Source organism: Anomaloglossus baeobatrachus, chromosome 5, assembly GCF_048569485.1.
Source record: "Anomaloglossus baeobatrachus isolate aAnoBae1 chromosome 5, aAnoBae1.hap1, whole genome shotgun sequence".
Taxonomy (NCBI): Eukaryota; Metazoa; Chordata; class Amphibia; order Anura; family Aromobatidae; genus Anomaloglossus; species Anomaloglossus baeobatrachus.
In genome coordinates, this window is record NC_134357.1 from 115,454,399 (window position 1) to 115,482,147 (window position 27,749).

Consider the following 27,749-nt stretch of genomic DNA (forward strand, 5'->3'; position numbering starts at 1 on the left):
GATTAATCTAGGATTTAGTGGCAGCTATGGGCTGCCATTAACTCCTTATTACCCCGATTTGCCAACGCACTATGGTAAATAGGGAAGAGCCGGGTACAGTCCCAGAACTGTCGTATCTAATGTATGCGGCAATTCCGGGCGGCTGCTGACTGATATTGTTAGGCTGGGGGGCTCCCCATAACATGGGGCTCCCCATCCTGAGAATACCAGCCTTCAGCTGTATGGCTTTATCTGGCTGGTATTAAAATTGGGGGGACCGCACGCCGGTTTTTTTAATTATTTATTTATTTATTTTACTGCACAGTATAGACACGCCCACCGGCTGCTGTGATTGGGTGCAGTGAGACACCTGTCACTCAGCGTGGGGGCGTGTCTCACTGCAACCAATCATAGGCGCTTGTGGGCGGGGAAAGCAGGGAATATGAGATGGCTGTGTGCAGAGCACAGCGCGCCCGCCGCTTTAAAGGCTCGGTCACGCTGTGCGGGCCGGCCAATCACTGCAATTCCACAACTAACAGGGCTGTGGCATTGCAGTGGTCTGCCAGCCAATCCCTGCATGAGGGCTGGCTCTCAAAAGAGCGCCAACATGCAGGGATGAAGACCACGAGTACAGCACGAGTATCGCGAAATTACTCGGTACCCGCCGAGTAGCCCGAGTACAGTGATACTCGTGCGAGTACCGAGTAGTAACAAGCATACTCGCTCATCTCGCTAGTAGTTATAAATAAATAGTAACCACATAACTGCTGACGTAACTGTGAAACAAATTGGCAGCTGGCCCAAAGGTTTGTGTTGACTGACTTACACATTATAAAATACATTGAGTGCTTTATTTTTTTTATCAATTTATTTTTGTTTTTAAATAGGTTTAATGTGCAAAACACATTGCAGACCCCTGCTCTACTGTATGACTACTCTTCAATGTTATATTTCAATAATAGCCACTAGATGGGGCTGCTGTTATATGTATAGTAATTCTAGAAGGAAACTGTATCCTATGTAATCACTGTAAATAAAGCAGTAAAGTTTGAATGTAAGTGGCACTGGTGAACACAGACAGAAGAGGGCCGCTGTGCAAGAACAGTATATGGGCCCTTTCCAGTCCAATAGTTCAGCATAACGCAAAATTCCATCTGCGTAGCAACAAAAAATGGGCCCCTTACCACTTGGGCCCTTGTGCAGTTGCACCAATGATATGTCCGTAACCGGTAAGTGGCCAGGATTTATATTATTGAATGTGTTTCTAGCACTATAATACATGTGACCTTTGGGGCAATTTAGGTAATGCTTGTTTTTCTTAAAGACTGGATTATCCAGAAATTAGGGAAAAACTAAAGTTTACTGAGTTCAGGAAGATTGCATTCCAAAGTCTTAATTCCAATAATATCACAGAGCTATACAATGAGTAAACTGAATGCTTGCTCTGCAGAGCTGGAGTGAATTCACAGGTGGAAAACTTATAAAGAAATTTCTGCAGATTTGCTGAAAATTCTGCCAAAGTTTGCTTTCCCTAACATGTTGTGAGCATACAGTGAAAAGATAGAAATGTGAATGAGCTTTATGTGATAAGACAAATGCATATTACAATTAGAAGAGATCACACATCTTCTCTGGGGCTAAAATACTCCAAAATTAAAATAAAGTCAGTTTGTAAGGGAACTAAACAGAAAGATATTTTTGTTTAGTTCCTTTCAGCAAAATTTGCAAGTGACGATATATTTATTTCCATCATTACTCTTAGAACTTCACAATAGGAATATTCTGCAGGCAGATCCCTTTGACAGCACTTATTTTCCAAGAAACAGAAGTTTAGATAAATTGAGAATGGAAAATAGTCAAACTATCCTTGTCCCAACAATAAACATGGCTGGACTGTCAGTCTGCACCCATATAGATGATCATTAGCCACTTTCACTAAATGGCAGTTATGGCCATCAGACGTGTGTATGTGCCTGCAGGATTCATTGTTGTTTGTAGCTTGTAAACAGGAAAACTTCACAGTAGGTGTAGACACAAAACAGTGGTATATGATGATACCCTATATGCCGGGTGCAGATGTATGGAGTGGACTCAGGAGCTGAGCCCTGTCTATACAGGCCAGGTGCTGGCTTTATTCAGCCACAACCTGCCTCTAACGCAGTGATAGGAGATGGCTCCAGTTACAGCTGACAACCACTTAATTGCCACTCAGTTTCTGACAGCAACATTTACATGGTGTAAAGCTCGTGGGACATACATTCTAGCCCTCATCCCCCCGTACTATGCGATTGCGGGCTGCATATGTCACACCCGGGTAGTGGGGGCAGAAGGCACTATTAGGCCCGGACGTAGGTGGTGTGGCTGTTCTGCGATGTTGAGCAGTTTGGAGTGCCTTGGTGTGCCACGGTGCTCCTGTACCGCCCCCATGTCAGCGGCCGAGCTGCTCGGATCCGGAACCGCGGTGGCTCAAGGGGTCTCCGGACCCGGGGGGTCATGCGGACACTCAAATTTAAAGGGGGGGATATGTACAGGGGGGTTAGAAGTTTGTGACCCCACCCACGGTGCGTGGTAAGATGGAGTACCACCGCTGCTGTTGGGAGCGCCCGGTGGCGATGATATGGCAGCAAGGTGTTTAACCCCTCCGTGGGTAGGAGGTCTGCCCCGGGGCCCAGTGATAGTAGTGAAGGGGTGCCGTTGGGGAGGAAAGGGTTGTGTCGTACACACTAAGTCCAAGAATGCTGACACCGACAACTTGTAAACCAGAATTCTGAGCACCTCTGCAGCTGGGAAGGAGCACGCGTGGATCCGTGCCCCTTGGTGTTGCTTGTTAGCCTGTGACCTTTTCCGTGGCACTTTCTTCACTATTTGGACCCTGTAGTGTAGAACTAGTCGGGTCCTGCTCACCCCTATGGCTGACGGAGTGAGCTTGCTCTCTCAGGGTTCACGCTTGGGATTTTCTGGACTATGTATTGGGAAAGTCCTATCCCCCTAATACCCTGATTTTGGAGCAGGTGGAGGATGAATCTTGAAGACTTCACCCTCATCGGGTAAATTACCAGGACGCGTGAAGCTACTTCCCGGCCTTGGGTCCACTTACCCCGTAATGCCGTGGCCCCTTTCATTTGCTGATATCTATATGAAAAATAACAAACAGTGAAAAACAATAAACGAGAACACCGATACCTAACAGTTCTATGGCATCGTAAAACCACTGGCATTATAACATTTTTCAACATTCTTGGTACCGCTCACTGGGAGGCAGGTAGTCGACTGCGGCAACTGACACCACTTGCTCATTCACCATAGTGAGCCGTTTCACATGAAAGCCCCGCTTGCTCCAGTGCCGTGTACAAGTGACTACCTCTCCTGGCTCCAGATTCCGGCCCGGGTGATCCCTCGAGAGATGCTGCTCAACATCTCTTCGAGCCACAAACACCTCCTCAGGTAGACTCGCTTTCCAGAGGAAACTCCATCCCTTCTCAGGGTTGAAACGCCGCACAAGGCCCCTTCTCGGTAGGCCCCGAACACGAAAGGTGGCTTTCCTCAGATTTTCTTTTTCTCTTTGTGTACGGGCAACGATCTCCCGCTGCCGTTGGTCTGGAGAGATCGTCGCTGGTATCAGTGGTCGCTGGTGTCGTTACCAGTAGGGGGCGTCAGCATCCGACCTCAGCTCCCTATCTAGCTCTGGCTTTATCTGGACTCTTGCGGCCCCAACAGCCGTCGGAATGCCGCGCGGTAGCGGAACTGGTGGATTTCTTGGCTCCGCTTCCGTGGCTGGAAACTAAAAAAATGACTGCTCCACATCCGGGGTTGCAGGGTCCAGGTGCTCCGCCTCTGAGGACGGGCCCGGTGAGGCGGACGGGTCTGGTCTGGCCGGCGTCTGGATGACCACTGTTGTGACTGGAATGAGGGACGTGATCGGGATCTCCACAGCTGGAGCTTCTTGTAAGGGCACCAAAGGTTCCACTGCTGGGGTTGGTGTGGGTAGCTCGGCGTCTGCCGAAAACGTGGTAGGTGACGGTGGAGTGCTCACCGCGAGCGGGGGCGGTTCAGATCCCTCAGCCGCTGTGGCCGTATTTGGGCGATTAGTAGGGACTGGGTAACCGTTTACCCTCTCTTCACGTGGGATTTCGATCTCACGGCCTCGCACCGCCATCGCCAGGCTCCTCATCTCTTCCCTCCAGTGGTTCAGTGTAAACAGGAACTGCGTCCGCATTCTCCTGCACAGCTGCTCCGTCTCTTCCTCTATCCATGTCACGGTCCCAGGGAAAGCACATTCTGGGGACCAGTCTCACTCCGCCATCTTGCCACTGTGTCGTCCAGGAATGTTATGGCAGAGTCCTGGCGTCCCTACTTCTCTTCCGCTGTTGTTACATTCCGGCACGCCCCCTCGGTCTTTTCTCAGCACTCTTTCGCACGCTGTGGCCCTCTTGGAACTTCCGGTTCCAGCCTCACACACAAGACGAAGGGCGGGGCTTAGGCTTTGCGCACTTTCTCAGGGAAAACAGTGTTTTGGCGCGAAATGATGTCGGAAAATGGCGGAATCGACGGGAAAAGAACTCTTGACTCACGGTTTTCGGCTTTCAAGGCGCAGGCCACCCAGGTAAGTGGTTTCTGCTCGTATCCTATTCGTTATGCCAGGTTTTTTCGAGGTGTACCGCCTATGTGTCAGCGGCCGAGCCGCTCGGATCCGGAACCGCGGTGGCTCGAGGGGTCTCCGGACCCGGGGGGTCGTGCGGACATTCGAATTTAAAGGGGGGGATATGTACAGGGGAGTTAGAAGTTCGTGACACCACCCACAGTGCGTGGTAAGATGGAGTACCACCGCTGCTATTGGGAGCGCTTGGTGGCGGTGGTATTGCAGCAAGGTGTTTAACCCCTCCGTGGGTAGGGGGTCTTCCCCGGGTCCCGGTGATGGTAGTGAAGGGGTGCCATTGGGGAGGAAAGGGTTGTGTCATACTCACTCAGTCCAAGAATGCTGACACTGACAACTTGTAAACCAGAATTCTGAGCACCGCTGCAGCAGGGAGGGAGCACGCGTGGATCTGTGCCCCTTGGGGTTGCTTGTTAGCCTGTGACCTTTTCCATGGCACTTTTTTCACTATTTGGACCCTGTAGTATAGAACTAGTTGGGTCCCACTCACCCGTATGGCTAACGGAGTGAGCTTGCTCTCAGGGTTCATGCTTGGGATTTTCTGGACTATGTATTGGGAAAGTCCTATCCCCCTCGTTGCACTAGTACCCCGATTTTGGAGCGGGTGGAAGACGAATCTTGAGGACTTCATCCTCGTCAGGTAGATTATCAGGATGCGTGAAGCTACTTCCCGGTCTAAGTTCCACGTACCCCGTCGTGCCCTGGCCCCTGCCCGGAGATGGCTCAAGGCCGCCGGCTGCCCTCTTCGGCAGATCCGTGCCCCTTGACACGATCCCCTGTGACCGGGGTTCCAGCTCCAGCAGGCCCAGACCAACGTCTGCCACCTAGTATTCTGTATGGAGCCCTGCTCCTGTCCTCCTCTCTCCTTCCCCTACAGCACCACACACTCCTTGTGACCTCTCCTCTCAAGAGTCACCACACAACTCCACTGCTCCTAACACCTCTAACTCTCCCCTACCAACCCCCCAAGTGGGTGGCCCTATTACCTTCAGGCCCCCCAATGGTGTGTCTGGTGAGTGTGGTGCAGAGTGTTCCTAGGGTTTTGACTGGCTCTGTTCTTAGCAACACCGAAGGCCAGGGATCCATAACCAAGGAGGATGCGGAAACTGTGCAGAAGGGCAGATTGCACAATACCCTGTGATGACCTGATATTCCAGGGTGTCACACTCCTACCTGGTTACTGGCACTACAGACCCATACCCACGGTACATCTGAAACGCCCACGCTGGGGCTTGCAGGGCTCATACGGTCACCGGGCCGGTGGTATTCGGGGTCAGGCTGTGAGTGGCCCCACCCGGCTTCCGTGACCCCCGGCGGGTTTCAATAAAAGGAAAGTCCCAAAGTCAGTCCGGTGTTACAAGGAAGGGGGATGGAAGGAGGGTAACGGGGTTCCTGGGGAGCTTGCCATCGCTCTCCCCCAGGAAACAGGACGGGACGGAGACGGGGGATGCTTGCAGCGCCACCTGTGGTGTGCGGCCAGGTGTTCAGCCGCCGCTACGCAGTCTCTCTCCGGGGCAGGTGTTACGGGCAGCCGGATGGAATCGCTCCCCACGGGTGGAGCGGGGTAGCCCCGGGAGGTTTATGAGACCCAGGGCAACAGTCCTCAGGGACATCGGGGGCACAGGGCGGCGGCATTACTCACACCAGTCAGTTCCAGTTGTTCTTTATTTAAAGTCCGTTCCACATCGCACCCGGGTGCTGGTTCTCGCCGCCTGTAGCCTTTGGTCAGTCCCGGGCAGGTAGGAGGAAGGGGGGTCCGGTGAGGTGTTCTGGGGGTCTCTCCTTTTCGTGTGCGTTAGTGCCGTCCCCGTGGCATGGAGCATCTTGGGAACTCGCCGCTGTCTCTCTCATCCCGGTAGCGGATACCACCAACCGCCACCGGGTACAACTTTCTCCAGGGATCCCCAGTCCTCAGCTCCATTCTCTTCCTCTAGGTGTTATCAGCCCTGGTCTCGTGGCATCTCCTCAACAGGAGCTGTCCTGTGGACGTCTGCACTCTCCTGCAGCCGCTGACGTTCTGACTAAAACTTCTGTGTGCTCTGCACTAAACTCACTCCTATTCAGGCCCCCCTCCCCTTGAGTTGTCATGGAAACCTGCCTGTGTGGAGCCACCTGCTTATTAAGGAGACAGGATGAGTCATAGGCTCAAAACTACATGCTGGAAAAGCTATTAACTCCTTCCTGCCAGTGTGATGTGAGTGTGTGTGTGGACTTCACTCCTCCTGCTAGGGAAAAAATGGGGTAACATTTAATACCCTGTAACGACCCAGTTGCAGGGGCGTTACACATCTAGATGATTTAGAGTTGGGTAGGAAGAAATAAGGCAGACCGGACTTTGGTATAAATAGCTCTAACGGTTTACAGATCAGTAATTCACAGCTTCTTCCACATTTAGCCACAATGCTGGATTTCCATGCAGGTACCGGCTGGATGGCAACTGGACTGACACTCTGATATGGCAAATGTACAGCTCAGGGGTGGCCTTGCTGCGATGAGCGCTGTAGCTTTAGAGTCTTTAAAGTTATGCCCGCAGTCTCTTGGACTACCTACTATAGATGGCGGGACAGTGAGTGCCACTCGCCAGTGTCCAGACCTGTCTGGATTCTGTATTTAGATTCACTGTAAAAAGCAGGAATGTGCCTTTATATTTCTTCTGTTGTTGGCTCTTGGTGGTCAGGGCTCTGGAAAAACGTTCTGGCAAGGTACTCATTCCTAGCAGCTAGTGATGTGACGATGGCGAATCATCTGAGACAAACAGGCGGTCCCCCTGCTAGGAATGGCAGGAGCCAGTGTAACGCAGCGAGGGGCAATAGTTGTTGGCGATGGCTACAGTCCTCAACCTGCCCCGGTATGCTACACAAGTGGAATTGAGTGGATGGTGGAGTGGGTGTAGAGGTGGTACCTGATTGCAGCGGGATATCCCAGTCATTAGCCGGCCTTCCTGGATCTCGTTCACACTGTACGAAACCAACATTCAACATTATTAGAGTCCACAACGGTTCAAAACTTCAAATGCTTTACTGAACACTTGCTTTAAACATTGTTTCATGTTGCTGACAACAGGCTTTGTACTACATTTCTCAAAAGGCATTAAATTCGTAGTTCAACTTGGCTCTTTCGTTACAGCTACCAATCAGGGCGGGGGTGGGCGCTTCATCTCTACCCTAGCTTTTCAACCATCTTAACTCAATGACTAATTACATGGCTCTGTAAATACGAGACAACTTCTAAAGCCTTGGTCCCGCATTGCCAGTGGTCCTGTCAGTCAACACTGACGCCGCCATCTGTCCAGACTATTAACAGCAGCCTGCTTGGCAAGGAGGGGGCACTCTTTGGTTTCTCTATTCACCTCACTGAAGCTGTCAAGCTGTAGTCCATTCCGGTCACCTTGTTTCCTCCTCCTGTCTTCTGCCTATTCATTCCTCTCCACACCATACTCTCCACTCTGCTATATCTATCTATGTAAACCAGGTGAGCAGTTCGGTCTTCTGCGGTAAACCCATACCACTTATGCTGGTGGAAATCAATCACTGCCCCTTTCTCACTTTGTTCGTAAAACTCAGTAGCTTTCAGCCTGACCATCCATTCATGGGCCAGGGCTTCCGCTCCTCCACCACACAGACCACAATTCATGCCGCCCCTGAGGGATTCCCTGCTGCCTAGGGGTGAGGGGTTCCATCAAGTCCACTCCCACTTAAACTCACTGCTTCATGACCACACCGGTTTAGGCGCCTGCAACACTGGCACGGGCTGGGGCACTAGGCCGGGGTATGGATCGGGGTACTTGCGTGCCTACCTCCTCCTATGGGTTTTCATCAGGACATTCCTCCTTCTCCGGTTCCACCGGCTCCAAGGTGGGCAGTGGCAGGAGGTCGTGTGATACCTCCCCTTGCAGCTCCTGGAGCCACTGTTTCCGCTGGCTAACTGCGGTCAGCTATTCATACTTATCTGATAGTGTCTTCAGCGGTGGCCGACTCAAACTCTGTACCCAGATCTAATTGCAAACTAGACCCAGCGACAAGTATGGAATCGTGGTCTGCATTATGTAGACCAGCTCCGCTCCTGTTGGGCTCTGTTGGTGTCCGCCTACAGCTCTTGGTGTTGTTAGCCGAAACACTTCTCCTTCCATTTTCTCTCACTTCTCTGATACGTCCAACCGCTCCATCTTCTCGACACGCCTCTCTCACACACTGGGAAACACTCACCAGCACGCGCCTCTTTGGCTGCCATGCCCTCCTCTTGCGGGTGCCTCCTCTGCAAGGTGGCACCTTCATCTTCCACTGGACTCTTTGTTGGAATTTTCCCATCTCAGGCTGGACCTTCTTCTCAGCGCCTCTCCTCTTCATGGCTGACACTCCTTTGGGCCAGGTACATTTTCACACGCTCGGACGCCTTCCCCACCTACGATGGGCAGGATGACTTTCCTTTAGGCTGCATGATGTCGCCATCTTGGGAGTCACGTTGTAGTCCAACATCTTAGTCGCAATTTTCTCAGTGTCACAGTCTCTGTCCATTAACATCAAATCTATACATGGCACCATCTCAGCCCACCATACTTCAGGTGCTACCCGTTTTCATGCGAGATACCTGCATCCATTCCTTCTTCCCCACACCACACTCTCTACTCTGCTATATCTACTCTTTACTCTCCACTGACTCTCCCCCTATCTTACTAAAACCAGGAAATGCTTCACACTACTTTCCCCTCACTGTGGGCCGTGTTATTGTTAGATAACCCTTTCAGTCTATGCACTAAACCTCATGCCTGAGCCTCCCCTTTCAGCTAAGGAGCCCAGGACCAGTGATACCTAATGGTATCTGGCAATGCTGTGCTATAGCCACATACGTAAGGAATGTGCACATCCTAGCATTACAATACATAGAAATCTACTTTACACATTCTTGTAACAATCAGGATGTCTTCCGGGGGTTGCAGGCCACAGCCCTCTCTACTAAACCAGCACCCCAGTGAGGGCCACTAAATTCTCTGAATGGCTCACACTGGGTGGAAAATTCCAGTGTTTGACGGACAAAACCCCACCCACTTGAAACCCCGCCCATTTTTAATGGCTTGACAAAGTCCCTGCATTGGCCAAAACGTTGCATTTTGTACCTTTTTTTCAGTGTATGCTGGGACCAATAAACTTTTTGAGCAATAGAAAGAGTTTCGGTGCCTTGGATGTTACAAGTATATATTTTTTTTTTAAATATTGTGTTATGTGAATTGTAATGTAATGTAATGTAATATATTGTGATGTGTTCCTGTGATATGTACTGTTGATGGTGTAATGTATAATGTATAGCATTTATATGAGGATGTTTAGTAAGGAAGTTGCTGGACTACAGGACCAGAAGTAGTTAAGTGTTGGGACTAGCCCACCCTGGGAGGGGTGAGCTGTCAGGGAAAGTTTTGGTTAATTCTAGAAGGAGACAGTGAAGGCCTATTAAGCAAAAGTGAGAGATGAGTAGTCGGTCAGTCGTGAAGATCACATGTGATTGGTGGTTTGTGGCAACAGAGGAAAGGAGACAGAAGGCATGCACTTTGAATGTGGCCGGAGACACAGGGTGTGAACAGCATGGCAACTAGAAATCGATCCTTGAATGGAGTGGCCCCAGACAATAGGAGGACGTAACGCTTGCAGACAGACCCTTTTAACCGACGAGGAACTGGGTGACTTTTACTGGTGCAGCACTCTAGTGGCCAGACCCTTTGAGCATCAAGATACTGGGTTAACCGCCACTGGTGTGTGAACATAGTCAACCAACCAAGCACCTTCCGCTACATATTGATAGCTTTAGTCTGGTCATTATGGAACCCTCTAAGGAGACTGGACAGGGGACTGCAGGAAAGCAAAGTAAGCGTCACGGTGTGTTTGGTAACACTGAACTGGGTTGCAGTGTGTCTTACAACCCAATGTGCGATGGGAGTGGGATGTTTTTAATTGTAATGTAATGTAATGTGTTCCTCTGTAATGTATATTAGGATAATGAGAGAGTAATATATAGTATATGTAAGATGTAGTAGTGTTGGTAATGTGTAAGGTATTATAATGTAAAGTATGTTTTTTGTAGAAAGGTAGGTAAAAGGTTAAGTCTGCCCAGCAACAGACTGCAAGAACAGAAACAGTTAAGTTTTAGGACTAGCCCACCCTGGGAAGGGTCAGCTGAATAGGAAAGGATAGTTCATTCTAGAAGGAGTTGGTGACGGCTATAGAAGACAGAGGACAGAATCCTGAATCCTTACATTCAGGCCCCTTAACCGTCAAGGTATGGCGTGACTTCTGCTGGTGCAGCACTCTAGTGGCCATCAAGGTACCGGGTTAACCTCAATTGGTGTGTCAACATAGTTAACCTTCCACTATATATGCAAAGTTTTTCTCCAGTCATTATGGGACCCCTAAGGAGACTGGACATGGGACTTCAGGAAAGGAAGGTCACCATCATGGTGTGTTCTGTAATACTAAATTGGGTTGCAGTGTGTCTCACTGACCCCATTAGATCAGACGCAAATCAGAAGGAAGTTGAACTGTATCTGAGTAAAACTAACGTGCTGGAAGATATGTGCCCACTATCTGGAATGTAACGTTGTGAAAGAGAATGAACCATACAGTAAACAGTTTTTGCTCAACGTGAGCTGTTGCTCCTTTTGTGAGTATAAGTTGTCATCCGGTCCTAGCCAGGCGATGTCAGCTGCAGTATGTGGTGTACATGGGTTCCCAGCCCACACGGCGAATGTGCACACACCCAACCAGGACCAGGTATTTCAAGAAGCGTGCCGAAGTATCTGAAGTCAATCCCTTGCTCATGACTTCCGCCCCACGCCAGTCTACACATCAACCCCAGCAAGCAGGAAGCCTTGAGGCAGCATAGTTGTATGCTACTGAAAACATAAGAATACCAATTAATATTAACATAGCAATAATAATTGAAAGTTTATTCTAATAACTTCCACAATTAAATCCTTATTATACCACATAATGAATTTTGCAGATTTGCTTTGCTATGTAAAAACTGAAATCCTTCACATATCGTTGTGTTCATTAAAATGAAAGTTAGACATATGACAATCATATATAAATCACTCTCCTACCATCAAAGGGGACACTAATGAAGAATAATATGAAGAAGCTGTTTTATACAATCTTGCTATCTCTTTTTTTACAGGGAAGAATCAGCTGTTCAGGACATTTACTTGTTCAGTCAGCACCGCTGCGTCCACGCACTATTCCTACAGTTCTCTCTCATAGGTAATCTTTTTTTGGGGCATTTATTGTTAAACAAAGCAATCATCTTCTTGTTTCCTGACATAAATACCTGATGAGGGTTATACTCCTCCTTAGGGTTTGGTTCCACTTGCATTTTGCACAAGTGAGTGCAATCCGATAAAACATTATCGGATTATTGCACTATCGCTCTAGTGCAAAACTATGGGGCAGTGTCCATCTGCAATTGATTTCTCATGCCATAGCGACATGCGGAATGAATCGCAGCATGCTGCATTTGGCAGCGAGTCTCAGCTCACGCACCCCCATACAAGCCTATGGGAGTGTGTGAAACGTCGCACTGCACTCACATGTAATCTGAGTGCAGTGCAATATATGCAGAGACAAGCAGCAGAGGAGATGGGGAGAAAGTGTTCCCTCCCTCTTCTCCGCTGCTGACACCCACAGCAGAGGGTCATTAGCATATCGCTTCCAATGGTCCCACATCAGAAACTATGCACAAGTGGAACCGTACCCTTAGAAATATTACGACCATTAACCCTACTATCAAATAACCTGAAATCTGCTATTAACTAAAACAAACAATTAATTATTACATAAATAGTATAATAGATCCTCACTTTTCATTGGTGTGTCCTGAGAATTGCACCTTCCTTAATATTTTATTGAGAGAAGACCATTTCATTGACTTTCCTTTGCTAAGATAATTTGCACTTTCCAGAGTGAGACCTCGCGTGGCAGAAGTTGAGAGTGAAGCAGTACAAGAGAGGTTTTTCCGGCCGTACTTTCTTCAAGCTCCTGGAGACATGGTGGCACATGAGGGGCGCCTGTGCAGGCTGGACTGTAAGGTATGATATAGGAAATAAGATTAAATATATGTATATATTACTGTGTATATGGTCTGATACTGCGTATACCTCCTCTATGAGATAGCTCAGAGATCATATAAAGTAACATTATGACCCTGATTACCCGATTCGAGACCTGTGTTGTTCACACCATTCTTGATGAGGCATGCTGTAGTTAGAGGTGGCTGATTTATTAAGAGGTACATGCCCCTTAATGAATCTGGCACATCTGAAAAGTAGGGACCTTCCATGCACCTCGTCACAAATCTTAAGGGCACTTTACACGCTGCGATATCGCTTTCGATATCGCTAGCGAGCGTACCCGCCCCTGTCAGTTGTGCGTCATGGGCAAATCGCTGCCTGTGGTGCACAACATCGCTTACACCCATCACACGGACTTACCTTCCATGCAACGTCGCTGTAGCTGGCGAACCGCCTCCCTTCTAAGGGGGCGGTTTGTGCGGCGTCACAGCGACGTCACACGGCAGCCGTCCAATAGAAGTGGAGGGGCGGAGATGAGCGGGCGGAATATCCCGCCCACCTCCTTCCTTCCTCATTGCCGGTGGACGCAGGTAATTAGATGTTCGTCGTTCCTGCGGTGTCACACATAGCGATGTGTGATGCCGCAGGAACGACGAACAACCAGCGGCATGCACCACAAACGATATTATGAAAAGGAGCGATGTGTCAACGATCAACGATTTTTGACGTTTTTGCGATAGTTGATCGTCGCTCCTAGGTGTCACACGCTGCGATGTCGCTAACGACGCCGGATGTGCATCACTAACAACGTGACCCCAACGATATATCGTTAGCAATGTCGCAGCTTGTTAAGCACCCTTAAGTCTACTTGGGTACTGGAGTAAGATTTTTGGCATAAGCTATGCCACAGCTCACGATAAATCACACAGGTTATGGCATCCCACCCCTATTCCGCCCATTTTCGTAGAGTTGGCGAAAGGCGAACCTGGAGTGAGAAGTCCCCTTTTTGCAAAAATATTAGGACGTTTTAAAGCGAGTTACGCTAGCAATCTGTCACAATCACTTGGCTGAATCAAGGCCCATATGGTTAGCTCTTCTGCTGACCATGCCGTTATAGTCCAGGAGTAACCTGATGAAGGGGTTTTTACCATGCAAATCATAGGACCAACTAATTCAGTATCTGTTAACAGCAATACCATCTGGATTCTATGTTATACATTCAGTAAAGTTAATGTGAAGTATTCTGAAATACCAGAATGCTTTTCCACTCTTCTGAATTAATAGGAGTAATCTCATTTTCAAGACCTTATACAGTTGGCATATAATACAACTATATGAAGGCGATAAAATATCAGTACATTATGGCTAAAGATAAACGATAGCCAAAAAATGCCCATCACCATTTTACACATTGTAGAAAATTGCAATAGCCACTTTAATTCCTTGCAGCTATCACTTTGCATGGTATAACAAATCTGGAGGGCTATCATAGCCTGTATATAAGCTGAGGCTGGGAATGCAGCAGCCATTTAGGGTGATTTAGGATAACAAGAGGATGTCAGAGCTCAGCAATAGAGATAGGAATTGAAAAGCTCTAAAACAGTGGTCCCTGACCTTTCTTACCTTGCGAGTCACATTCACAGGAATTATGAGTCACAACTAGTGTTCTGCCCCACACACATGCCATACTTACACCCAGAGCCCCACATTACTGATATAATGGCAGCAAGATCGTCCCCACAGATTGCACACTGAGACCTTGTGCCCTCCTCCCTTATAGTCAGTATATTTACATACATGGGGATATCACTTTACATCAATTTTATTTTCTTGTATCAAGCACATTTAACACACTATCTCATCCAACTTCAAGGACCCTCTAACTGGCATTTCCAGCTTACCATATTTATCACCTTTTACCCACCAGTACTAAATATGCACATTGAGACCTGCTTTTCTGTGGGGTGTTTCTCACAAAAGTCACCATCTGAAGACCATCTCTCCATAGCTGTTTGCTAGGCCGGGTGCTAATGCACCAAACTAGGAAACGGCTGCAAGCCACACACCATGGGCCCATGAGCCACATGTGGCTCCAAAATCACAGTGTGGGGAGCTTTGTCCTAAAACATTGTACAAATACCTCAGTAATGTCCTGTTTAACTGCAGCACTGAAGAAGATCAGTGTAGTGGTCAGTGATTAACTCAGATATTGAATTAATAGGGCGAGAGAGTAAGAGAAGAAGTGTCAGCAATGCCAGACTCAGGGTGATTGATCGGTCATACTGTGTAGCCGGCATCTGACATATAGAGTAGCCTGCTGCCTTATTTTGCTTTCACCACTACCTAGCTAGTATTTATTGTTACATCTTTTATGGCAGGGATTAAATAATTGGGGATGAAAGGTTATGAAATGTTACTTATAGTGTTGGGCAAAATATATGGTGAAAGAAAAAGTAAAAAAATGTAAAAAAAAAAACCATTATCACGGCTAAGAATGTGTGAGCTACTAGCAGCAGCACAACCAGCATCAGTAAGACCTCGAGTTTGAGTCAGTATTCTGCACAGAACGGTCTGCCTGATCACAAATGACTTAGAGGGGTCATTTTGAACAGATTTTTTTTTTTTACTTTTAAACAACATAACAAGTCTTCTCAGTGCGCTGTATTATTAATGGGTCTTCTCGATTGCCATCGGGTACTTTGGTGACATCACTTTCACATTACTGTCGATGTTTGGTTTGTGCCCACGATGATTTTTATTTTTATGCGTTTTTGACACTGCATATTTTGCTAAGTGAAAAGTGTTTTCCAGTACAAGCAAAGTGGGTGGGATTAATAGAAATCTAAGGTCCACTGTGCTTCTTTTTATGCTGTGTAAACTGTCCTGAGGTGTGTTTTTTCCAATCCGCAGCATGTCAATTTCTTTTGCAGGTATGCTGAGTTTTCTGTGCGGAAATTCCTCATAGACTTGCATGAAATGCGGAAATTCCGTATGTAAAAAACTCACATGTATTTTTGATGTTTTTATGTGTTCAATGCATCAAAAACGCACCTAACAATGTCAATGCCAGAAAGTTTCAAAAACAAAACATTTATTTACGCATCAAATAGAGACAAAAAATTGCAGCGTCAAAAAAACGCAAGTAAACTAAGGTGCAGAGATTCTGCAACGTCAAAAACTCAAAGGATGCTGATCATGGGAACGTAGTCTACAAGAGCATTAGAGGGATTGGATATAGTCTTTGCAGACCTTAGAGTTTTATATCTTTTCATTTGGAAGCTTTGCAGTACTGCAATTTATGAGAAATAGATCAATTGTAGAGATGAGCCCGAACCCGAATTTCGGTGCTTGTACCAAACACAGACTTTACTAAAAAGAAACAGAGTTCCGGTTCTGAGTTCGGATGCTTTGTGTATGAACACCATTCGCACTAGCATCGCTGTGCTCGAGTGCGCTCTGTGCTCAGCTCAGTGCGAGACGATTGCAGTGTTTGATTGGCTAATACTGGGGGTAACAACAGCATTATCAGATGTAGTGTGAACACCCCCCGCCATAAAATGGAAAAACCCTGCCCACCTGCCCCCGGAAGTGCTCTGTTTATGGTTGGGTGTATGTGGGCAGAGACCTGAACTTTCCAATTAGTGACTTCTATTGGGTTCAGGTCAAGTCTGGGTCCAGAACAACACTTTATCTAAAGTCTAGATGAACCCGCCAAACCCAATTTCCATGGATCCGCTTATCTCTAATTAGCTGCAAACCAAATTTTTGGTAAAAATTCATCAAACGTGGCCAAAATGAATTTTAAAACAATCGATCTTCTCTTTTTTAAGATGCTCATTTTTGTTCTACAGTGTCTCATATACCCTTATTAAAAACACACTGGGCCAAACTGAAGGTGTATATGGCTGGGGGTTTAGAGGTAAGAATAACAAACATGTTTTCCTATGTAAGGTGCATTGCCTGCATTCCAAACAAAACCAAATCTGTAGTCTGAAAAGTTATAGGGAAACATAGGAGAAATTTGAAGACGGTAACTCAGATGTCAAGATTTGTTTAATACTTGTATATCCTTTTGGCATGTACGAACAGGTTAGTGGTCTGCCAACACCGGACATCATGTGGCTTCTCAATGGAATACCCGTTAACCCAGACATCACCCACAAAATGCTGGTCAGAGAGAATGGAGTCCACTCACTTTTAATTGATCCCCTCTTACAATCTGATGGCGGGACCTACACTTGTATTGCTACCAATAAGACAGGACAGAATTCATTCAGCCTGGAGCTTACTGTGATGGGTAGGTATCAGTCACATTTTGCAGTTAACATTTCTTTGACATAAATGACCTCTATAAAATACTGTGAACGTTCTGCCTGTCTACCTGTCCTATCAGATATTCATATTCATGTAATTTTTAACATATTTAGCAAAGGAAGTAAAGAAGGCACCCATATTTTTGGAGAAGTTGCAGAACTCTGGCGTACCAGAGGGTCACCCAGTCAGGTTGGAAAGTCGAGTTGTTGGGATGCCTCCTCCAGTTTTCTACTGGAAGAAAGATAATGAATCCATTCCAGCCCACAAGCCAAGAATAAGGTGCCGTGCCGTCGCTGCTGCCAGACGTGATATGCTATGCTAATTCTGATGTGCTCTACTAACTGTGCGATTGATGATGATGGCACCCAGTACTAACAGTACAAATCCTGAGACTAAAATACCTTGAGCTACAGAGATTATGGTTAAAAAAACTCTGACTATAAAACATCATAAATATATTATCATTGATTATATCCATGATGCTAGTCGGCTTCTATGCAGCATTGCCGCTCAAACCTGCCTCGATTGACTCTTGTTGTTGGAGTTTGGTTGCTGGAGATGTGAAGACAGATTAAACAATGCTTGTTTCCTGTAATTTGAGGTAATGATATAATTAAGATTAAAATATTTGACCAGTAAAGCTCCCCATACATGTTAGATAAGAAACAATGGACCAAAATGGCCAAAATGTAAACGTTTCGGGCATTTATGAGTGAATATTGCATGAATGAAATGGTTGGTTATATTATCTGTAAAGTAAAGTGTATGATATGTTCACTGTTCACATACAAATGACTGGGAATGGGCGTATGGACATTTCTTATATCCTCCACCAGGTAGTATATGCATAGCCCCTAATTATGACTCATATGCCCATTGTGATCTTACATGATATGGGAGGATCCATATAAATGATTCAAATGTATTTATCAGCCACTGCACTAAATGGCTTAAGTGTTCCTCAGAATACTGGACCCCATTCCCTCCTGTTGGCCTTTTTTGACTTCCTCTGGAGCATTTAGGCAATAGTCCTGAGTTTTGTGCTAAGAGATTAGATTGGTTTGCCCGACCTCAATTCTATGAAATACCTTTGGAATAAAAGAAAACTCCATCTGCAAGCTGGGTTATATTGCCTGACCCATCAGTGTTGTTGCTGAATACATGCAATTTATGTAGCCATTTTGCAAAAAAGTATATAGATTCTGACAATACATGTAGATGGTTCAGGTGTCCATGTTGATGGTTCATGTGTCCATTTAATTGTATTCATGTGAATATCTCCCTGGCTCTTCTTCTCATAATCTGAAGGTCGGCACTGTACATGGTGATGTAAGGCTTGTATACAGCGGCTCAGCCATCGACACTCATACCATTAAGCGCTTGGTTTATGGTTTTTGCCTGGATGGTAATTTTAGAGGTTTGGAGCTCTCCCATTAAAGAGGACTTAAAGTTCCTTAAAGGTGATGAAACAATCCTTGAAGTAACCTTGATTCTGCCACTTTTTTCCATTTGTTGATTTTGTAGCACAGAATGATACATTTCTGCCTGTAGTTTAACTGGGCACTTCTTCTGAGTCTTTTCTGGGGGCGTGCGCCTTCACCCTTCCCTCCTTGATGTTGCCAATCATAGCGCGGCAGTGTCTGAGACTGATAGACTGCTAGATCAGGGCCAAGCTCTGATTGGTAGTCTTTGGGATAGAGGAGTGTAAGCACACGCCCCCAGAGAAGACTCTGAAGAAACGTCCAGTTGGTCTGCAAGCACAGGTTTCACATACTGCGCTAAATAGAATAGAACTGCAGAATCACAGCAGCTATATGATTTCTACGAGGTATTTAACTCAATTTTTGGAGCAAGAAACAGCTTAGTGAGTTAGAGGAGCAATGCTGACTTTTATGTACTATGTGCCTCAGCCCGTTGTGACCCTGCTGTGTGATTTTCCTTCGACTAATACTTTGTGGCTGAGTTGCTGTGGTTCCTGAATCCTTCCCCCTTTTAATAACATTACTCATCATATAGATCATAGAATATTTAGGGAAGAAATTTCATGTGGCGTGCCATTAATTTTACGCTGGTATTGGTGAGTTCTTTAGAATGAGACATTCTATAACAAATATTAGTATATGCAGACTGCACAGTGAGGGTTAGATGTTACTTTACTGCATCAATGGGACTGAATGGGAAACCTGTATTCTACAATTAAGAGCTGGATCCCAACACTTTTCTCCATATAGTGTATGCACAGCTTCTTTTGTCTGGAGCAGGATTACAATACAGGATTATCTACATCTGACTTTTTATTATTAATTCATGTACTAAATTTGCTATTGTTTTTTTTTTTTTTTTTTTTTAGTATGCATCAGGACACCACTGGATATGTGTGTCTCCTAATCCAGCCTGCCAAGAAAGAGGATGCTGGATGGTATACATTGTCAGCAAAGAATGAGGCCGGGATTGTATCTTGTACAGCAAGACTTGACATATATGGTAGGTTTCACTAGTGGACACAGACAGAAAAGGGGCTCTGTGCAAGAACAATATACAGGACCCTTTGCTGACCAAGAAGTCATCAAAATGCACAATTCCACCTGCTTTGGAGATAGAAATGGACGCCCTTAAGCGGGCTTTACACGCTACGATTTCGCTACAGCGATCTCGTTGGGGTCATGGATTTTGTGATGCACATCCGGCCGCTGTAGCGATGTCGTAGCGTGTGACTCCTAGGAGCGATTTTGGATCGTTGCAAAAACGTTCAAAATCGCTCCTCGTTGACATGGAGGTCCGCTGCCAGTTATCGCTGCTGTCGCAGGGGCGAAGTTGTTCCTCGTTCCTGTGGCAGTGCACATCGCTACATGTGACGCCGCAGGAACGAGGATCATCTCCTTACCTGCCTCCGGCCACAATGCGGAAGGAAGGAGGTGGGCGGGATGTTACAATGTGACGTCGAACGGACCGCCCCCCTAGAAAGGAGGCGGTACGCCGCTCACAGCGACGTCGCTATGCAGGTAAGTATGTGTGACGGGGGTGCCAGATTTTGTGCGCGACGGGCAGCGATATGCCCGTTTCGCACAAACGATGGGGGTGGGTCGCATGCTAGCGATATCGGGCCGGATATCGCAGCATGTAAAGCCACCCTTAGTTCTTACGCTCCCTGTGCAGCCGCACAGCCTGCACCTATGATATCTGTGCCCCTGGTAGGTTTATATACAGGCAACATGCCGAGCTTCAATGCCAGAAGGGCAGCTAAGTAAATAATAATTACGTAAAAACACTCTTTTAAATTCACAAAGTTTTGTTTGGTTAAATAATCCACAAGCATAGTTTACCTCTGACCAGAAGACTGTAAAGCCTGGTGCGCCGGCTCTCATTCACACTTCTCATGTAATATAAATGTCAGCCTAACTAGATGATTTTGACCCCAACGCCGTTCCAGCAATGTCAGCACTTGCTCGGGGCTCGTATGACATTGTTCACTACTTCACTGTCCCCTCCTTCGGACATTCAGAGGTGTTGCGGATGATCTCAATCTCATTTCCTCCTGATTTCTGATTTGCCCGAAGGAGGGGAGAGTGAACTGGCCACGGATTAACCACAGGGATCACCTGACATAACAATATCACACAAGCCTCAGGAAGGCAGTGCCGACATCGGTGGAAAGGTGCCAACACCTGAGGTGATTGTGGGTATTATTTTACTTAGGGGAAACATAGTGACTGAGTAATGGACAACCCCTTTAGGAATGCATAGATTTTACAAGGTCATTCTCTATGTGTATGCAATTGCAGCAGTTACCGTTCACCTTTCAGCTATGTGTTTTTAACAGTTACGGTAGTTTTCTGGTCAGTATCAATATGTGATCCTTTGTGATATTATATCCTACTCATACAGTATAATTCCTTACGTTTTACAGCTCAGTGGCATCAGCAAATCCCACAGCCAATTAAGATTCGACCCGCTCCATCTCGCTACTCAACATTCTCTTCTACCAGCATGGATATCCTCAACTCTTATCCGGAAACGCCACTGAGCTTTTTGTCACAAGCTCGTGATGTGGTGGAAAGTGAGGAGCTGTGAATTCAACTGGCTACAGTAAAAATAAAACTGTGAAGAAATTAACGCTGGAAAGTTTACAAATAATTTTTCATTTTTTTTTTCTAATAACATATTTAGTTTTCTGCCCTTGTCCAATAGTAACAATGTGGAAAGTATTTACACTTTTTATTGACGGATGGGCAAGGTAAGCGCCATAGCCCAGCCAAAGAGTGAGAAGTGGTTGAAGCATATTTGTCATTTGTATAACTTGTGCGCACCAGTAATACACACCGACGTAGGAAGCTGTGTCAATGACAGTGTGATCTGTTTGATCTGCAGGACCCTATTTAATTATTTATGTTCGTAGACAGTATAAAGATCAATAGATGTTCTATTAATATTAAACCATGTATCATTTCATTTGTATTTACCGGATTCACTGTTATGTAGTGAGACTGACACTGTAGATGCTTTAAGTTATTTGTGCCAATTCCCAGTATTTAAATCCTTCAAAGCTTGTCTATATTAAGAGGAAACATAGATTATTATGGAATAAAGTGGCAACAAAGTGCATATTTTTAGACTCATTTTATGATCATCTGGTTTCTATCCAGCAACCATAACCTCCGCATTAATATTTTATCTGTGTTGCTATTTGTAGCTATTCAACTGACGTTCTTGACAATGCAAACACTACAAAGTTGGGAAATCCCTGTGTTTGTTGTTTTGCTTGAAGGTACGGGTTCATACTTTTTAAGCTTTTAAAGGGAATCTGTCAATAGGAGGAGATTCTGAATCCAACAGTGTATCACATAGATTACTGGGTGCAGCCGTTCTCACATAATCAAAGAATTGAGTTTGTGTATAGCTGAACTGGGAGAGCTGTGCTGCCCACACCAGGCTCTCTATAGAGTTTATGAATTGACTGAGAGATGTCAATCACAGCAGGGGGTATGCTGGACTCATGCACGTGAGTTTTTAGTCCTGTAATGTTAATCACAGGATAATAAAGCCATTAGTTTAAGTAGACAATAGTACACACACTGATAAGAGAGCCACAGTTGTTTTTTGTTTTTAACCCCTACATCAGCTTACATAGCAAAAACCTGCTGACAGGTTCCCTATAACAAATATATGTATTTTAACTCTGAAACACCACAATATTTCAAAGAAATACATATAGGAAGCATGTCTGAGGATGAGGTGACTTGTCCAAAGAGGTCCAGTATGTCCCCGCCGGTATCTTCTCTCCTTCTCAGCTAAACTCATAGTTTTCTACTAATCATTGTATTGTGAAAGGTTAAAGGCCCCGTCACACTAAGCAACATCGCTAGCAACATCGCTAGCAACATCGCTGCTAACGAACAACTTTTGTGACGTAGCAGCGATGTTGCTAGCGATGTCGCTGTGTGTGACATCCAGCAACAACCTGGCCCCTGTGAGGTCGTTGGTTGTTGATGAATGTCCTGGGCCATTTCTTAGTTGTTGCTGTCCCGCTGTGAAGCACAGATCGCTGTGTGTGACAGCGAGACAGCAACAACTAAATGTGCAGGCAGCAGGAGCCGGCTTCTGCGGAGGCTGGTAACCACAGTAAACATCGGGTAACCAAGAAGCCCTGTCCTTGGTTACCCGATATTTACCTTTGTTACCAGCCTCCGCCGCTCTCACTGTCAGTGCCGGCTCCTGCTCTGTGCACATGTAGCTGCAGGACACATCGGGTTAATTAACCCGATGTGTGCTGTAACTAGGAGAGCAGGGAGCCAGCGCTAAGCGGTGTGCGCTGCTCCCTGCTCTGTGCACATTTAGCTGCAGCACACATCGGGTAATTAACCCGATGTGTGCTGTAACTAGGAGAGCAGGGAGCCAGCGCTCAGTGTGCGCTGCTCCCTGCTCTGTGCACGTGTAGCTGCGTGCGCTGGTAACCAAGGTAAATATCGGGTTGGTTACCCGATATTTACCTTAGTTACCAAGCGCAGCATCTTCCACGTGGCGCTGGGGGCTGGTCACTGGTTGCTGGTGACAGCTCACCAGCAACTCGTGTAGCGACGCTCCAGCGATCCCTGCCAGGTCAGGTTGCTGGTGGGATCGCTGGAGCGTCGCAGTGTGACATCTCACCAGCAACCTCCTAGCAACTTACCAGCGATCCCTATCGTTGTTGGGATCGCTGGTAAGTTGCTTAGTGTGACTGGACCTTACGTCTGCAGGGATTAGTCACCTCAGCTCTTGAGCATGCTTTCAACTATTGTTTTTCTTTTAAACACCGCAGCATTTCAGATTAACACATACATGCATTTTTATTGTAGGATCCAGTCTTTAGTTCAGGGTGCTCGTGGTTCATACAACACGAATATGTTGACAAGTTTCTTTTAAAGAGGATCTGTCATCATATCAAAAGTTGCAATGCTTTGTTCTTATTTTATTCCTGTTCCTCATCTGAGTGTTACTTTTTTTTTGCTCTTTTCTAATCTACCATACTGTTCTAGAGATATGAATCTTTTTATTTAGTGCTCATTCTTATGGTCTTTACAAGGGGCGTGGTTCACATGGTAAGAATGTAGAGCCTAAAGACATGTCCCAGAAGAATCCTGCAAGCCACGCCCCATTGGAAAGGCCAGAAAAAAGAAAAGGTAGGCTAGTTTCACACTTGCGCTATTTTGACGCAAACGGAATCCGTCACTAATGTAGTACAGTTCATTTATTTACAGTGGAAGCGCGTTATTATGGCGCGTGTGTGTGTCATGCAGTACCCGCTTGTGTCCACACGATGTCGCGCTTCCACTGTAAATAAATGAACTGTACTACATTAGTGACGGATTCCGTTTGCGTCAAAATAGCGCAAGTGTGAGTGAGCCCTTAGCACTAAATAAAAGGCCCAAATCTCTGCATCTGTATGGCAGATTAAAAATAAATAAATAAATAATCGGGAACAGTGGAAATAAAATGAGAGCAAAAAGGGGATGCTGGATTCTAAAAGTGAAAAAGTTCTAAAAGTTGTAATAGACATCTGCACTAATGATTGTAATGCTTTAACGTGTCTTTTTATGCTGATAACAAGTAACCACATATCATTTATAAATAAGTCAACTCCCTAAAATTTGAGGGGTCCACAAGTCCCATTTCTGCAATAATGAAACAAGTAGCTTCACAGTAAAGATTAAAGGGACTATCCACTACTGGAACCACGCCTTCTGATTCTACATGTTTCCCCCAACTAAAACAAAAATGCCTATTCTCACCTCCTGTATCTGTGCCGTTACAGCAGGGCTGCGGTCTGCATTCCCAGGACTCACATGACATTGTGACATCACGCGAGCCCCGCATCCAGTCACCACCAGCTTCTGTCTCCCCGCCTTCAGACAAATGAGCTATCAATAGGAAGTGAGCGGCAGCCACAGTGCTCACTTCCTGTTGATTAACTCGTTTGGCGCAAAGGCGGGGAGACAGAAGCGAGCGCTGATTGGACTACGGGCTCACGTAACGTCACATGAGCCCTAGGAACGTGTATTTCAGCACTGCTGGAATGGAGCTGGTACGAGAGGTGAGTATAGTTTTTTTTTTTATTTTGCCTGGGGGAAATGTGGAAGCAGAACGGGTTGTCCTAATAGTGGACAACCCATTTAAGCGAATTTTCACATGTGATGGATATGCTGCAGATTTTCCATCTGTATGCATTGGCAGATAATCTACTGTTTATTTCAGTAACTGTAAAGTGGATGAGAGTTTACCAACAGTCATCCACGTGCTGTGAAAAAAATCTATAGAAGAAAAATATTTGTGGCGTTGTTTTTAAATTCACAGCATGTCAATATATATTCTCTGGAATTTTTTACTGCTGATTTCAGCCTGTGCAATGCATAGTGTGGTGAAATCAGCAGCAAATCTGCATCAAAATCTGACTCCACAAGAAACTTATTGCTGCAAATTTTGTTGGGTTGGAAATTTGCAGCAAATATGAAGTGGATAATTTGGACATATGAAAATACATGCTCAATATGTCATTATTGGAAACAAAAGAGCAAGTTCCCTCTACACAGACTATACTGAGTAAATAGTAATGTATGTTGTCTAAAACACCACAAACAGCCGGTCCATGACATGGAGAGCTGGTTGACAAAGGACTCGCAGCGGAAAGCTTGAAGGTCACCAGAAACGTTATTTTCCTAGTGGTTCTTCAGGGTTTAGATTTCAAAATGTGCACACATTTCTTTTGAAACGTATGTTCTCTGTTATGTCTTGGCTACAGGCAGCTTGTACATACCTGTCATCTGTACCTGGACAACATGCCATCGCTGCTGGAAAAACTAAAACACTGGAGCTGCATTGAGGGATTAGGGTATATGCATATTGAGGCTTTTTTATTGTTAAGTTTTTGGCCTGGAAATTGAGCAGAAACTCCAGCGTTTTTTGTGGCGTTTTATGGATTTGAGGAAGATTTAAAGAGTTTACACTCAGTGTGCATATACAGTTAAACATATGTTATATTGTACCATTTGTATTTTGTGGTTAATTTTCTTAAAATACGGGAAACTCCCTTTAACTCTGTAGAGATTTAAGAAAAAAGCAAAGCACTGTTGACCTCCATGTCAATTGAAGTGAAGACCTTTGTAAACAATTAATCTCTAAGCAACAAATCTTACTCCAAAATTAATGGAGTCCAAGGCTACATTCCCACAATGAGCTTTTGAGGTTACCTAATTTCTGCACCTATAATGAAAATTAGGTCACATTCGTTTTTTCATTGCATTTTTGTGTGCACTTTTTAACATGCGTTTTTATCTCGTTTTTGAAAATTCCTGGTATTTGGCTTTGACAAAACTTTATTGACATTTTTAGGTGCCGATTACATGCTTTTTTGGATACTTTCCACCCCGAAGAAGTACTAAAAATACTAATTTAAGTCTATTTGGAAAATCCACACCTAAAACTCAGTGTACCCGCAAGAGAAATTAACATGTTACAGATTTGAAAAAACGCACCACAGTCAGTTTGTGCAGCTTAAAAAATCCACAGTGGGCATGAGATTTCTATAAATCCCATCCACTTTGCTGGAACTGTAAGATTCTTCATTTTAGACTCATGCGCAGCGTCAAAAACTCTCCAAAAGCTCATTGTGGGAATATAGCCTAAGGCGAAGTGAAGTATTCGAGTTTTTTGCCTTAGTATTTGGAACCCAAAACCAGGAGTGGGTAAAAATTGAAGTGGTGCCCGTGTTTCTATTATACTTTTCCTCTGATTGCTCCACTTCTGTTTTTTTCTTACAAATACTGAGGTAAAAAACTCACCAAATATTGAAAGTGTGCACGCAGCCTACATTTAAAAAAAAAAGTCAGAACTCAGTACTTTGTGATATATACTGAAGAGTATAAATTCCTATATGTGTTTACAAATCATATTTCACTCCACAATTTTCTGCCAATTTCATCAGCATAAAACTCAGGCAAATTATAAAGAATTGTGTAACAAATATTTATTTGTGCACAAAATAAAAAAAAAGATCAAATGTACCTTTTGGAACATCAGTGATTATAGGATGGTCTAGTCATACACCATACATTATAGATAAATACAACTGAAGGTGAATTTACAGTCATTCTATCATACCCAAACTTTAATGTTTTCACGTATTGCGACAAATATCCCTTGGCGGCTGTTACATTGTAACTTACTATGAATGCAGTCGTAGCCTAGAAGGTTGTACAGCACTACTGCGTATATCTATTAATTGCAAAAATACAAATCACAATATGGGGTGTGCCAATCATCACAGAAAAATATATTCTACATTATATGACTTAATAATGTACAGTTATTGTCAACGTAAGTTATAAATAAGTTTATTTGGAATAATCCCTTTTATGAAGATGCAAGTTATGAAGCAATGTTCTTATAGCAGGAGTTCCTTGCCTATACAATCACACCTTCCTCTCATGCACCTCTATTCACCTCACGTGCTTCATGGTCATCCTGTGAAGGTCAAGTTCCAGTTTAGTGAGACAATGGATCTGTAAGGAAGTGATCACAGGCATCCGGAGACCCAAATCCCAGGTAGTTCTGACAGTGGTCTTGATGCAATTGTTCATAGTGATGAAGTGTAGACCAGTCTTCTTCATCTCTGTATCTCTCTGCCTCTGAAAGGATCCTGTTCAGAGCCATGATGTAACTGAGTGCCATCTGTAGAGTCTCATACTTGGAGAGCTTCTTGTCCTCTCCCCACTGTGGCACCACTTTTCTTAGGCTATCAAAAGCTGTGTTCAGTCCTTGCATTCTCCTCCTTTCCCTGGCATTGGCAGCCAGTCTCCTCTTTGTTAACCCTTCCACTCTGGCTGGCATACTCCTGAGTGGACATTTTGGGGTTTCCTTAAGTTGTAGCTGGCAATCACTAGTGGAATCTCCGTCAGACATAGAAGCAGACTTCATATCTTTACCACAGAAGAGAAGTCTATTACTGGAGTTAGAGATGAACAGCAGAGCTAGAAAAGCCTTAAAACATCATGAAGATCCTTGTTTGCGATAATCCTTCACTTGCAGGTTTAGTCTATAAATGTGAATTTTCTAGGTCTTCTTCGCTGATAAGACATCAGCCACTGCTTAGTAAACTCACAGTGGACCAAATACCTTCATTAATAATTTTAACATTCTGTCTGCAAAAGTCCAGCATTTATATAGTGTATGTAGGGGGCTAAACAGATGGTGGCAGGTGGGCAGGCGTCCCTAAGCTCC

The 27,749-nt window shown here is 45.2% G+C and overlaps 2 protein-coding genes across 4 annotated transcripts in view; one reads left to right on the forward strand and one right to left on the reverse strand.

Moving 5' to 3' along the window:
- Positions 1–21,606, forward strand: part of MYPN (myopalladin) — a 336,685-nt gene extending 315,079 nt beyond the window's left edge. For 2 of the 3 annotated variants that reach the window (XM_075348786.1, XM_075348785.1), the window contains 6 exons: positions 11,798–11,880; positions 12,578–12,704; positions 16,776–16,983; positions 17,114–17,279; positions 19,351–19,484; positions 20,908–21,606. In XM_075348786.1, coding sequence (XP_075204901.1) covers positions 11,798–11,880; positions 12,578–12,704; positions 16,776–16,983; positions 17,114–17,279; positions 19,351–19,484; positions 20,908–21,071 — 882 coding nt within the window. In that variant the 3' untranslated portion in view covers positions 21,072–21,606. Of the gene's footprint in view, positions 1–11,797; positions 11,881–12,577; positions 12,705–16,775; positions 16,984–17,113; positions 17,280–19,350; positions 19,499–20,907 lie in introns of those variants that run through there. The other variant, XM_075348788.1, reaches the window with a different exon arrangement.
- Positions 21,607–27,014: 5,408 nt separating this feature from the next.
- On the reverse strand, positions 27,015–27,446 carry ATOH7 (atonal bHLH transcription factor 7). The gene has a single exon (XM_075351672.1). It carries the CDS (start codon positions 27,444–27,446, stop codon positions 27,015–27,017), a length of 432 nt encoding a protein of 143 aa, XP_075207787.1.
- Positions 27,447–27,749: the final 303 nt, after the last annotated feature.